The following is a 15053-nucleotide window of genomic DNA, read 5'->3' as shown; positions in this document are numbered from 1 at the left end:
AGTTAATTCCCCACAAATGTTATTTATTTTGCTTTTTCAGTAACCTAGGATGTATTAGAATAAGCTCCTATTCCAGCACAAACTTTGGAAATCTTATGTTGGTTTGAACAGAAAAAAGGAGGAAAATGTTGGCACAGTAAGTTATAAAACTGCTCCAAGGCAGTCCAGGAATGTAGTTTTGAATTCTGAGAGTTGGAAATAACTAAGCTGATGCTGTTAAAGATTCTAAATGAAACTAATTTAGTCTGACCCAATCCAGGTATTAGTGAACATGATTCCATAACAGAAAACTGCCCAGAATTCTGTGGGCCACATTTTAGAAAGAATGTAAAGACTTTAGAAAGGGTGCAGAAAGGATTTAGAAGAATGGTTCCAGGGATATGGTACTTCAAGTTACATGGATAGAGTGGAGAGGCTATAGTTCTCCTTGAAGAGAAAGTTGAGAGGAGGTTTGGTAGAGGTGTTCAAAATCGTGATGGGTCTACACAGAGTAGCTGGAGAAAAACACCAGCAGAAGGGTCGAGAATCAGGAGACAGGCTGAGATTTAAATAGTGTGGGAAATGGAAATAATACAATGGTGTAACATATAAGTATTCTTCCCCTGCCCTAACTCCACCTCCCCCTCTCCCCTAAGCCACTCTCTCTTGTTATCACTTTCTCCTGTCCACACTGTGAAATGTTACCGCTTTCCCCTCTCACACTGTGAAACTTTACCGCTTTCTCTCTCTAAACTAGATTGTGGTGATTTCACGGTCCCACATCATCCCAGTAAGTACACCCTACAGCTTTCTGCAATTGGTGCACTTTGATATTGCAAGAATGGTTCCATATTGCGTCTAATCCAGAACCAAAATAGTTTATAATGCCAGCCCTCTTGCGAAGGGAGATTCAAGTGGAGTTATGGCAGGGGAGTTCAGAATTTGGGTGAAACCCAGATCTGCTAGGATTTATGCCCTTTGTAATTTAACTTGCGAATTTTAACCAGGGGAAAATTAAAGACTGAAAAGCACACCTTGTATCCATTGCATTTACACCCAAGAAGCATTTTACTGGCATTTCCCAAGATGTCTAAGGGAATTCCACCTGTTTGCTGGCACAATATCTGTTGTGGGCCTTGGTAATCAATTATGTTCAAAGTGGAAGCCAACATTCTCCACAGGAACATTTATTTTTGGCTCATCTTAATCTTCAGCCCACTCAGGGTTTCAGACTGCCTCTCCTCAGAGTGGCTGAGTCCTGCTTTGGGATTCAGTGGCACAGTCATCTGGCTACTTCTGCTGCACATCTAAAGTATGGGTCGCCTGCCCCAATTATTCTAATAAGTCAATTTTCAGGGTTTGGGATGGGGTCCTAGTGAAGCCTAACCAGCAGATGGAAGCTCCATCTCGCTACACTGAACAAGTTAGCAGAAGTGTGAGTCTTTCATCTGTAACAGAATCACAACAACATGCATGAATAATTTAGATTACAAGCAAAGAACAAGATAGTCTGAAAAACCAAGAAAGTTTTCAAGATGTTGCATCTCCATATTGATAAGCATAAACTTGCTTATCAAGTTCATCCACACCAACGAAGTAGACAATTTAATCATGGAATGTTGTAGTGAGTTTAAAATGACTTCTAATAATGCAACTAATCTTAGAAGATTTATATTGGCTTAATGAAAACAGTGAGGATGTTATCAAGGCCATCATGGTAGGTCTAACAAAAATAAATCCATTTTGCATTTGGGGAAAATACAGGGGGAATATGTGGTTCTAAATTTGTACAAATTATAGGTAAGGAGAGTCATCAATTCAGCAAATTTAAAATAGAACAGATTTTAAACATCCAAACGTAACCATAATATTTGTGGCACATTATTCTCCAGAATATCGGAATAATTGCCATATAGAAAGAATTGTTTTCATAGCTCCAAGACTAGCTTTTATCCCAACAGTTGAAACATATACAAAGATGTTAGTCTACCAGATCCTTTGGCAGAATTCAGAAAATGCCACTACTCTGGCCCCAGTATTAGGAGTTATCTAAAATACACGGTTATAATATATTTATTATACTTATTAATTATCCTTGCCAATATCTGAAAGTTTAGTTATCTTCACAAGCAGAACAATGGGAAAGAAACATATTATTCACAGTAATAGAAGTGCCAAACTATTATAGAACTTTCGTCAATCTCCTCACAAATGCAGTAACCACTGTGCCACAAAACAAATTGGAACAGCTCTCCTCTTAAAAGGCACTCTACATAATTACTAGCCCAAGGAGTACAGTTAGAATAAGCAACTCAGAAGCATCTGTCAACATAGCCTTGAATATTGTTCTCTATTAGGAGGTGTACAAAAATACAAGGGGGCATTTTTCCTGGTAACCCCATTCCCAATATTTTCCAGCAACTGGATCCTAAATGTATCTGCCTTCCTGAGCCTTAAGGTGCCAAAATCTGGTGACCCGGTCACACCTCTGGAGAAGGTCTTCCCTGGCATTGGCAAATGGGGATGAATAGGGAAGCAGAGGCTGACCTGAAGAACAGCAGCCAGAAAGCCTCAAAGAAATATTGAAAGACTTCAAGAGAAAGAGAGCATTTACACCTTCTTGTCTTGTGGTCTTGCCTCCTCAACCACTCTAGTCACAGAGAGAGATCAGGCACAAGGACAATGGCCAGCTTCTTTGGATGTCTGTAACTAAATACCCTTCCAGGGCAACAAAAGGCCTGAAAAATGTATTCTACCATCTCATTTCCATGGGAACACTTGGCTTGTGCCTATTCCGTGTGCAGATCTCAGCTGTGCTTCCAATCTATTTCTAGTTGTTAACACCTGGGATATACACAATCCCCTGCTGCTACTGACAGGACTGGAGACTGTTAATGTTGTAGCATTGTTTACAAAGGGAGAAATAGATAGGCCGAACAAATACAAGCCATTCTGCCTAACCTTAGTGGTGGACAAATTATAGGAAAAAAATGAGACAGGATAAGTCATCATTAGAAAGGCACAGATTAATGAAGGGCAGTCAGCATGGATTTATTAAGGGAAGATTGTGTCTCATTAATTTGACTGAATTTTTGAGGAGGTAACAAGGAAGGTCGATGAGGGTAGCATATTAAATGTAGTGTACATGGATTTTAGTAAGGCTTTGAATAAGGTCCCACATGGTAGATTGGTCAGAAAAGTAAAAGCCAATGGAAAATTCTCAAAATAAACTCAATGGCAGGAAGCAAAGGGTAAGGGTCGCCGGATATTTTTGTGACGGAAAGCTGTTTCGAATGAGGTTTCGGAGGTCTGAGTACCAAGCCTTGCTTTTCATAGTATATATATCAATAATTTAAACTTAAATGCAAGAGGCATGATCAAAAGGTTTGTAGATATTACAAAACGGACTGTGGTTGATAGTGAGGAAGAAAGCTGTAAACAGCGGGAAGATATCAATGGACTGTTCAGGAGGGTAATAAAGTACCAAATGGAATTTAATCCACCAAATTGTGAAGTATTGAATTTGGAAAGGCAAACAAGACAAAGGAAGGCATAATAAATGGGGGAGATGCTGAGAAATATAGAGGGACAGAGTGCACGCCCACAGATCCCTGAAGATGGAACAGGTAGATAAGATAGTTAGGAAGACATACAGAATACTTTCCTCTCTAAGCCAAGACGTAGAATATAAGACCAGGGTGGTTATGCTAGAACTGTAGAGTTAGATCATAGATACACCATACGAACATACAAAAGTGGAGCAAAAGTAGGCCATTCAGCCCCTTGAGCCTTGAACCCCTCCAGCCATTCAATAAGATCATGGCTGGTCTGTTTGTGTTTCGAATTCCACATTCCCATCTACCTCCAATAACCTTCGATTCCCTTGCCTAACAAGAATCTATCTACCTCTGCGTTAAAAAAATTCAATGACCCCGCTTCCACCACCTTCTGAGGCAGAGTGTTTCAAAGTCTCACAGCCCTCTGAGAGAAAAATTTCACCTCAAATGTCCCAACAGGGCAATCCCTAATTTTAAAACAGTACCCCCTAGGTACTGGGAAACATCCTTTTCAGAACTGTGTATAGTTCTGTTCACAACATTATAGGAAGAATGTGATTGCGCTAAAGGTTATCGAGATTTACAAGAACATTGCCAGGAAAGGAGAATTTTAGCTATGAGACTGGGGTTGTTTTCTTTGAAACAGAGGATGCTGAAAGTTGTTTTGAGATGTTTAAAATTTTGTGACCTACATAAAGTGGATAGGAAAGTTCTATTTCCTTTAGCAGAGAGGTCAATAACCAGGGGTATAGATTTAAAATACTTTGTGGAAGGATTAGAGGGGGGTTAAGAAATATTTTTCATCCAGAGGGTGATGGGGGTGGGTTGTGTGGTCTGGCACTCGCTGCCTGTAGTATAGGCAAAAACTCTCATCGCATTTACAAAATAGGTGGATACATGCTTGAAGTGCTGTAACCTATAAGGTTATGGATCAAAAGCTGGAAAATAGGATTAGGCAGGGTAACAATTTTTTATATAATATGCTCTGCTCTGAAGAAGTCAAATGAGCTGGAACGTTAACTCTGCTGAGTTTTTCCAGCGTTTTCTGTTTTTATTTCAGTTTTCCAGTATCTGCAGTATTTTATTTTGATCTTAGGGTAACTTTTTTGCCTGGCACAGAGATGATGGGCTGAATGGCCTCTTTCTGTGCTGTACATTTTTTGGGTTTCCACAAAAATCGACTTTAAGCATTTTTTAAAAGTACAGTTTGCTACAAAATTCTATTCCTTTTCCAGAGATCAAACCCATCCATCAGTCTGATCACCACATCCCTCAATCATTTTGCTCTTTAAAAGTGCAGCAAATTGAACCAATTTATACCATTTTATTTTAAAGTCACTGATCCATCTTGTGCAACACATCACCTCCTATTTCATGACTTTTAATTTGAGCATGACACCTTGTCAAAAACCCTATAATGTAAGCATGTGTCAACATGCGTCAACTGCATTTTCTTTCAATACCACAATGCAATTTCTATAGTGTCATAGTAGAAAATGTACAAAAGCACTTCACAGGAATACAATCATATCAATAATGCATCTGAAAAGCTAGCAATTGTTAAATATTGTCAGCTTTGCTCGAGTCCATTCTGATTGCTCTTCAAGACTTGCCTACAACCTGTTAAGCTTTGAGAACTGCCATGACCAACATGTGGTTTGTAAGCGTCTGGCTCTTCTGTTGTTAAAGAGCGAAAAACTGACCTTTGCATCTGATTGATTGTAGGGTGGCTCTCTGATTGATTAGCTGTGGCAATGATGCGTGCTTCACTTGGATTTCCATTTTGTGAAGGCAGCATTTTCGAGGAAACTAGGTCAGCATAGTGGGAAGTAAAACTAGCACTTTAGAAACAGGTCGAGAATGAAGGGGCAGAGTTTACAATCAGCACTATTCTTGTACAGATACTCTTGTAACAAATTTGTGTGTGGTATCAACACAGAGATTAACTTATTCATTTTAAATGAGTAAACATGGGCTCCACTTGAATCATGCTGGGGCCAGTGTCCTGGCGAATCACATAACTAGGGTTGAAGATAGAGATAAAAACAAAAAAAACTGCGGATGCTGGAAATCCAAAACAAAAACAGAATTACCTGGAAAAACTCAGCAGGTCTGGCAGCATCGGCGGAGAAGAAAAGAGTTGACGTTTCGAGTCCTCATGACCCTTCGACAGAACTTGAGTTCGAGTCCAGGAAAGAGCTGAAATATAAGCTGGTTTAAGGTGTGTGTGTGGGGGGCGGAGAGATAGAGAGACAGAGAGGTGGAGGGGGTTGGTGTGGTTGTAGCGACAAACAAGCAGTGATAGAAGCAGATCATCATCTTCTATCACTGCTTGTTTGTCGCTACAACCACACCAACCCCCTCCACCTCTCTGTCTCTCTATCTCTCCGCCCCCCACACACACACCTTAAACCAGCTTATATTTCAGCTCTTTCCTGGACTCGAACTCAAGTTCTGTCGAAGGGTCATGAGGACTCGAAACGTCAACTCTTTTCTTCTCCGCCGATGCTGCCAGACCTGCTGAGTTTTTCCAGGTAATTCTGTTTTTGTGTTGAAGATAGAGCTTTAAACTAAATAGTGGGGGGAGGGTTCAGTTGCATGGAAATATATAAAAAAAACAAAGTTTAAGGAGAGGATAAGAGTGCAGGTTAGTGACGAGGCTGATTGTTACCAAAAAGTGAAAGGAAGGGACAGAGTGTGTGAATGCCATATTTGCACCAAAGAATCATATAAGAGTAGGGAAAACTGACAATAGGGCAAACTTAAAGGCTTTGTATCTGAATGCACGTAGCATCCGGAATAAAACTAATGAGTTAACAGCACAAAGAGAGATATATAGGTATGATTTGGTAGTGATTACTGAGACGTGGTTACAAGGATAACAGGTTTGGGAGTTGAATATCCAAGGGCACTGTGTTTCGGAAGGTTAGGCAGGAAGGAAAAGGAGGTGGTGTAGCTTTGTTAGTAAAGGAAGAGATCAGTGCTATAGTGAGGAATGATATAGGCATTGGACAGCAAGCCTGGGTAGAAATAAGAAATAGCAAGGAAAAGAAGTCCCTGGTGGGAGTAATCTATAGGTCCCCAAACAGTAGTTCAGCAGTAGGACACAGTATAAACCAGGACATACTGGGAGCTTGTAAGAAGGGCACGGCAATAATCATGGGTGATTTTAATATGCATATAGACTGGACTAATCAAATTGGCAAGGGTAGCCTCAAGGAGGAGTTCATAGAGTCTATTAGAGATTGTTTCTTGGAGCAATATGTTGTGGTACCAACCAGGGAGCAGGCTATTCTGGATTTGGTTTTGTGTAATGAGATGGGATTAATTAATGATCTCATAGTAAAGGATCCTCTAGGGAAGAGTGATCATAGCATGCTATAATTTCAAGTTCAGTTTGAGAGTGAGAAACTTGAGTCTCACACTGGTGTTCTGGAGTTAAACAAAGGTAACTACATAGGCATGAGGGCAGATTTGGCCCTAGTGGACTGGGCAGGAAGACTACAAGATAGGACAGTTGAAGAACATTGGCAGATATTTCAGGATATATTCAATTCCTTCCTTGTAAAATATATTCCAAAGAGGAAGAAAGATAGTATGAGGGGGAAAAAGCATCCGTGGCTAAGCAAGGAAATTAAAGATAACATAAAGGCAAAAACTAAGGCCTACCAAATTGCAAAGGTCAGTAGCAGGCTGGAAGATTGGGCAACTTTTAAAGATCAACAAAGGGTTACTAAAAAAAAATAAAAAGAGCAAAGGTGAATTATGAAAGAAAACTAGCACAAAATGTAAAAACTGATAGCAAAAGCTTCTACAAGTATATAAAAGGAAAGAGAGTAGCTAAAGTGAATGTTGGGCCCTTGGAAGATGAGACTGGGGAGTTAATAGTAGGAAACACAGAAATGGTAGAGATGCATAATCAATATTTTGTCTCAGTTTTCACGGTGGAGGATACTAGTACCACCCCAATAGTAACAGGTAGTGCAGAGGGTATAGAGAAGGAGGAACTTAGAACAAGCACCATCACTAGAGAAAAAGTACTGAGCAAACTATTGGGATTAAAGGGTGACAAGTCCCCAGGACCTGATGGCCTACATCCCAGAGTCTTAAAGGAAGTGGTAGCGGAGATAGCGGATGCATTGGCTATAATATTCCAAAATTCCCTGGATTCTGGAAAAGTTCCAGTGGATTGGAAAAATGCTAATTTAATATCCTTATTCAAAAAGGGCAGAGGCAGAAAATAGGAAAATAAAGACCAGTTAGTTTAATGCCTAACATTGGGAAATTGTTGGAATCTATTATTCAAGTAGTAGTAATGGGGCATTTGGAAAGTCAAAATGCAATCCATCAGAGTCAACATGGTTTTATGAAGTGTAAATCGTGTTTGACTAATTTGCTAGAGTTCTTTGAAGACATGACAAGCAAAGTGGATAATGGGGATCCTGCAGATGTGGTACATCTGGACTTCCAGAAGACCTTTGATTAAGGTGCTGCACAAAAGATTAATACACAAGATAAGATCACAGAGTTAGGGGTAATATATTAGCTTAGAGGATTGGCTAACCAACTGAAAGCAGAGAGTCGGAATAAATGGGTCTTTTTCTGGATGGCAAGCTGTAACTAGTGGGGTGCCACAGGGTTTGGTCCTTGGGCCCCAACTGTCTACAATCTACACTAATGACTTGGATTCAGGGATAGAAGGTACTATAGCTAAATTTGCAGATGACACCAAAATAGGTAGGAAAGTAAGTTGCAATGAAGAAATAAGAAATTTACAAATGGATACGGACAGGTTAGGTGAATGGGCCAAAATTTGGCAGATGGAGTTTAACGTGGTTAAGTGTGATGTTATCCATTTTGGTCGGAAGAATAAAAAGGCGACTTATTATTTAAATGGAGAGAAACTTCAAAATGCTTCAGTGCAGTGGCATATGGGTGTCCTCGTGCATGGATCACTGAAAGCTAGTATACAGGTACAGCAGGTAATAAGGAAGGCAAATGGAATTTTGCAATCTATTGCTAAAGGAATAGAGTATAAAAATAGGGAAGTATTGTTGCAACTGTACAAGGCATTGGTGAGACCGCACCTGGAGTAGTGTAGAGTTTTGGCCCCTTACTTGAGGAAGGATGTAGTTGCTTTGGAGGCGATTCACTCGATTGATTCCAGAGATGTGGGGCTTGTCTTTTGAGGAGAGATTGAGCAGTTTAGGCCTATACTTGCTAGAGTTTAGAAAGATGAGAGGAGATCTGATTGTTGCTAAAGTGGATACACAAAGTAGACGTGGAGTGGATGTTTCCCCTTGTGGGGCATTCTAAAACTAGGCACCATAGTTTTAGGTTAAGGGGTGGTAGATTTAATTCAGAGATGAGGAGGAATTACTTTTCTCAAAGGGTCATGAATCTGTGGAATTCACTACCTCAGAGTGCAGTGGATGCTGGGACACTGAATAAATTTGAGGAGACAGACAGATTTTAAAGTAGTAACGGGTTGAAAGGTTATGGAGTGAGGGCGGGAAATTGGAGTTGTAGCCGAAATGGGATCAGCCATGATCGTATTGAATGATGTGGCAGGCTCAAGGGGCTGAATTGCCTACTTCTGCTCCTAGTTCTTATATTCTTATGTTTATGTTCCCCTGCATTAAAATTGTAGTGGAGTTTAGTGAAAGTACGTTAAGTGTCTGTACAAGAGCCACAATTCTATCCTAGGATTTTAAAGCAGGACCAAGATTATAAACCCAGAACATTATTTCCGGAAAGCAGCATGGTTAGTTGGTAAGTGCTGAGTTAAGCAATATCAAAGCAATCTTGCAAGTGAAACCTGGAGGCTGCTTTGGATCAACAACAAAACTTTACCTTAAAAAGTATGATTTGTTGCTGATAATGGATAATAAGGCTCCATGCTAAATAAGCTTAGTCCCTAAATTTTTAATTGTCAAATGTTATTTTTCAAACTAAATTTTTGGGGAATGCAGAAGTAAAATTTTAAAAACTATATAATTTCTTAAATTAGAAATATTTTTCAAGATATGAACTGTTATCCTATGCTAGTGTGATGTAAAAATTAGTTTTCTTTGGAAGAGGCCAGCAAAAGGCTTATGGATAAAGTCCACAGGGTTTGCCAAGTGAATGCTTTATTGGTGTTGAACTGACTTTTTTGGAGTCAAAAGATCCAGGATGTGCCATATGCTTGTTCAATTGTTCATGGTTCCTGAAGCATTTATGGTGTCCAAAGCACTGACCTTTGTATCACTGAATGCAGCAAAAGTCCACTATTTGCATTTTTTCAGAACCATTATGTTTAGGAAAATGATCTTGTTGCAAATATCTAAATTCATAATTCAAGTGTTTTAGAAGTATGACTTTAAAACCGGAATTAAAATGTTAAATCTAAGATAAATGAAAACATCTGATTAAGAAACTGGTAAAACAACTCTGAAGTAAGTGCAATTCAAATAGACTGGGGTAATTACAGTTTAAAGGGTAACCTGCATTATTTAATAAGGTCAGGGTTAGAAATGAGAAAACTTGAACAATGGATTACCCCACTTCTGAGCTTTTGGTAAGGATAGAACATTTACAGCTATCTCAACAAGGGATTTAAATTTTCCATATAGTTCACAGATAAAAAGCTAAAAACTTGTAAACACCAGATTTTTAGGTGGAACCAGCAAGTTTGGGAAAAGGGCCATTAATTCTATTGGAGATATAAATTATTTATGTGGGTCACAGAGTCATCGGGTTGTTTTGAAGGTAAACGATAATTTACATTACTATTGGGAACATCCCGACTGTGCAATGTTGTCATGGAGATAGGCTATACAGGGAGGTACTTTTTTATGTTCTGGATTTATCTGTATGCATTTGCTCACAGAAACAGGCATCCAAAAGATTTTGGGGTTGGAGCTGGAAGCAAGAAGGTTGGTGTGTGTAAGCCCCGAGTTCTGAAGGCAGCGTAAAAAAATTTGCCAAGAGCTGTGGAACAGGAGAATCCTGAGAATGGAGCTATTAGAAAACTGGGTGTTTCTAATTTTCTGTTTATGTCACTGTGCAGGATTGCAAATGAAGCTCAGGCTTGAGCTGAGAAGGAAGGCAGCTGTGAAAAAATTTGGAGTTGGTCCCCAGAAAGCGGAGAACCTTCAAAAACCTGATAAGTAGCCAAAGACTTTCTTCAGGGAGTCATAGTGGAAAAGGAAAGGTTTAGTTGAGGATTTTAGTATAACGCATATGTGGTTGTGTTTTGTTGTGCTTTCTGATGTAAAGTATAAATAATTACCTAAGACAGTGTTTTTATAGTGTTTACTTTACTTGATAGTTGTATAGTAAAATCCATTTGTTTTAAACCACGGAATCTTGTGACTTCATTCTTTCAGTAAATAACTGGGATTTTGAATTTTGTTTTTAGAAAGTTAATGGTATCCCTCAAGATCATAGCAATCCGAACACATTTGTTTCTTTACCAGATACAATTTTCATTATCCAGAAATATCTTTGTTGCAATCTTACCAATCCTCAAATTTAGCAACATACAAAAATGTTAAAACTTCACTAATTTCAGTTCTCATTTCCTTTAAGATTTAAAAATTATATATACTGTTCATATTAAGTACAGCCTTGATCCTTTCTTGTACCTGCATATCTAAATAATACAACTTCCTGAATGAAGGCATACAAAATATCCATCTTAAAATTAACTTTCTTTCTACCCAGACTTCATTTTCCCACCTGAATTTTGAGTAGACTAATATTTTATTTCACTCTTTAATATTGCATATATAATTCAGTTTCAAATTACGTAGCATTCCTACATTCATCATTTTCCTTGGTTTAATATTTTTTCACAAGCATATCTAAATAGGTGGATAACAAGTTATTAATGCTTTTCAAAACCATTTTCTATTTTAAATATTCTTTGAAAAAAAGGAAATCCAAGCGGAGCACTTTTTGTTTAAAATACTTGTTATAGAATAGTCTAGGCAGATTTCTCTACTGACATGTTAAGGAAAGCAGTCATGTTTCTTACTTCAAGTTGCTTTTTTAAAAATTTGTTCATCAATGTGGGCATCACTGGAAAGGTTAGCATTTAGTGCCTATCCTTAATTGCCAGGATAAATGGATAATTTTCAGGTAGGCAAACTGTAAAGGTTACTGCACAAAATAAGAGCTCATGGTGTTGGAAGTGACATATTAGCCGGGATAGAGGATCAGCTAATTGACTGGAAACGGTCGGGATAAATGGATCATTTTCAGGTCGGCAAACTGTAATGAGTGGAATGTCATGGAGATCAGTGCTGGGGTCTCAATTATTTACAATCTATATTAATGACTTGGATGAAGGTACCGACTGTATTTTAGCCAAGTTGGCTAACGACACCAAGGTAGGTAGGAAAGCAAGTTGCGAGGAGGATACAAAGAATCTGCAAAGGGGTATAGATAGATTAAAGTAAGTGAGCAAAATCTGGCAGATGGGAGTATAATGTGGGAAAATGTGATGTTGTCCACTTTAACAGGAAGAGCAGAAGTGCAGAATATTATTTAAATAGAGACACCGCAGTATGCTGTGGTAGAGAGATGTAGGTGTCCTGCTCCATGCATCACAAAAAGATAGCATGCAGATACAGCAAGTAACAGGATAGCAAATTGATTGTTGGTCTCTATTGTGAGGGGGATGGAATATAGAAGTAGGAATATCTTGCTACAAATGTATAGCACATTTGTGAGACTAAACCTGGAGTACTGTGTACAGTTTTGGTCTCCTTGAGGAGGGATATACTTGCATTGGAAGCAGTTCAGAGAAGATTTACTAGGCCGGTTCCTGGGATGAAGGGGTTGTCTTATGAGGAACGGTTGAGCATGTTTGGCCTATAATTACTTGTGTTTAGAAGAAAAACATTTAAGATTCTGAGAGGGCTTGACAGAATCGATGCTGAAAGGATGTTTCCCCTCATGGGGAAATCGAGAACTGGGAGGTACAGATTAAAGATGAGGGGTCATCCATTTAAGACTGAGATTAGGAGAATTTTTTTCTCACAGACGTTTTTAATCTTTGGAATTCTCATCCACAAAGAGTAGTGGAGGCTGGGTCATTGACTATATTCCAGGCTGGCTTAGACAGAATTTTGATTGACAAGGGAGCAAAGGGTTATGGGGGCTGTGGGGGACTGGCAAGTGTAGTTAAGGCCACAATCAGATCAGCCAAGATCTTACTGAATGTCGGAACAGGCTTGATGGGCCAAATGGCCCACTCCTGCTCCTATTTCTCATGATCTTACCGGAACCATTACACCAAAACACTTGTAAGCAAATTCATTTAGCATTCTGAAATGAACTGAAAGAAAGCTTTTCATCATTTTGTTTTAATTTTTGATTAGACATAGCATATCGCCATACAGCAGTTAGTTTAAAAAAATACATTCAAAAAAATCTTTAGATCATGTGCCCAAAAACAGGTAGTATTCCAAAGAAACCTGTTTATACAACCAGTCCACATCAATAAAATGAAAAAATTCAATTGAGCATCAAGTGAACCTGCTTTAATATCAATCAGTGCATACATGAAATTTTATTAAATGTTAGCACTTATTGTACAATAAATTGCTAAGCAGATTTTTTCAAATTTTGTCTGTACATTTTAAATAAACAGCTTTTGTTGTAGTGCACCTAGAAAGCACAAGCTTACACAATACTTTCCAGTACCATTTGAAATACAAACGGTTAAGATTTGCCCTGCATCGAAATTACCAATAGCTAAAAAGTGCACGCAGCTTCTTAGTATACCTAAGAATAGCCCCTGTGTTGCCTGTCATAAAATACCCCAAAAAAGCTCTTAGTACTGATATTGGCTGGTACACTGACCAGCAACTGAATATTACAAGTTGGCAAAATTTGATTAGAAAATGTTACTGTATGAAAAACACACTTTGTTAAGGAACTATACAGATTATATATACATTGCTTGACAGGATGTTATTTTAATGTATTATACTCCTTATTTGTCTGTACATCACTAGTGTTCTGGAACACTGGGTGTGATCATATGACCTCTGCATTAACAGTAGATTGAGAGAACAGCGAGTGCAGGATTGCTTATAGTCCATATTCATCAACTGGGAAAAATCAACATTAATACTTTAGCCTTTCGAGTAAACCTGAAAAAAATAAATTACACAAAACCTGGCCATGCTTTTGTATGGACTCAGCAACAATATACAGTATTAGACTTCTGCTATACCAAACAGCAGAAAAGGCTGCAAGAAAAGTTTGCTAACTATGTGCAGGAAATGGAAATTTCCTAAAAATATCTACACATGTACAGAAGAGTACTGCCAAGTCCCTCAGGCAAATATTGTTTCAAAAGAACCCAGTGTATATAACTACAGCATACTCAAGTCTCTACTCTTCGTTATAACCAGGTGACGTGCTTCCCTGCATCTGTCTGTACTACATTTTATGCAAAACATCTGCAGCAGTGCCATCTGCTTTCAGGATTGATAACCACTGAAAAAAATAAAGATCCTTTTAAAAACCAGAGGAAAACAAGTGCAAAGTTTACCATTTTCTGGCTGACTCAAGGTACAAAAAAACACAAAATATAATCTTATTTTTTTTCCCGTAGTGGGTTTTGGTAGATTTGCATTTCACTTGCTCATTTTTTTTCAACTTCTTCCAAATATGGTATCATACTCTGATAAGATCAACTCCACAATCTGATTCTGGTATACCATGTGAACTGCAATATTTCCTGTCTCTTTCTCTGGCCTCAGGAGGGTGGGGCCAAATACTATGGCAACACTTTGACTGGTCATTCGGTTTACTTCAGAACGGGCAATAACTCTGTAGAGAAAGTTTAAAAAAAGTTCAAGAAACAAACACCTACACAGTCAAACATTACACAATTACTAATAACTTGAACAAAATAGTATATCCAATTTACTGATGGAATAAAAGCACCTCAATTGTTAACCTTTCCTTTTTTAAATGTCTTTGATCTATTCTGCATTTCCAGTAATTGGTCTTGCAGTTTTTCTTATACTTAACAATAAAAACAGCTGCCACACAGAATAATGACTAGGTTATAACATTATCAGTTAAATGAATTTTTTTTTTTGGTTTTGATGAACTGCCGCATCTCCAATACTATAGTGTTATTTAAATAGCTGTACAAATCAGTGTCAAAATATTAACACCAGTGCAAGACCCTCTTTTGAGGTAGAATGTAAAGCACGTTTTTAGGCATAGGAGCTTTAGTCTATATCGTACATGTACTATGACTGACCTGGAGTGTTTTATTATATCATTGAGTGCCTGAATTGAGAAAATGTCTCATTTCCCAGTGTTATTATCTCAAAGAGAACTAAAAGTCCTGAAAATAAAGTCTAATAACTTAAGCAGCATATCACCAATACTGCACAGAGTTTGGGATTGACATCAGTAACAAGTTATTGGGTAAGAAAGTGATTTACACAATGAAAAATATTGGGTCAGATTTTGTTGGGAACAAAAAAGATGTTCATTATTAAA

At 38.3% G+C, this 15053-nt stretch overlaps 1 protein-coding gene across 4 annotated transcripts in view; it reads right to left on the bottom strand.

The window, feature by feature from the left end:
* Window positions 1-12873: 12873 nt before the first annotated feature.
* Window positions 12874-15053, bottom strand: part of arhgap12b (Rho GTPase activating protein 12b) — a 241278-nt gene continuing 239098 nt past the window's right edge. For all 4 annotated transcript variants that reach the window (XM_041184245.1, XM_041184244.1, XM_041184246.1 and 1 more), the window contains one exon: window positions 12874-14366. In XM_041184245.1, coding sequence (XP_041040179.1) covers window positions 14189-14366 — 178 coding nt within the window. In that variant the 3' untranslated portion in view covers window positions 12874-14188. The remainder of the gene's footprint in view (window positions 14367-15053) is intronic.

Source organism: Carcharodon carcharias, chromosome 3, assembly GCF_017639515.1.
Source record: "Carcharodon carcharias isolate sCarCar2 chromosome 3, sCarCar2.pri, whole genome shotgun sequence".
Taxonomy (NCBI): Eukaryota; Metazoa; Chordata; class Chondrichthyes; order Lamniformes; family Lamnidae; genus Carcharodon; species Carcharodon carcharias.
Note: the sequence above shows the minus strand (reverse complement) of the source record. Positions and strands in the feature narration are given on the sequence as shown.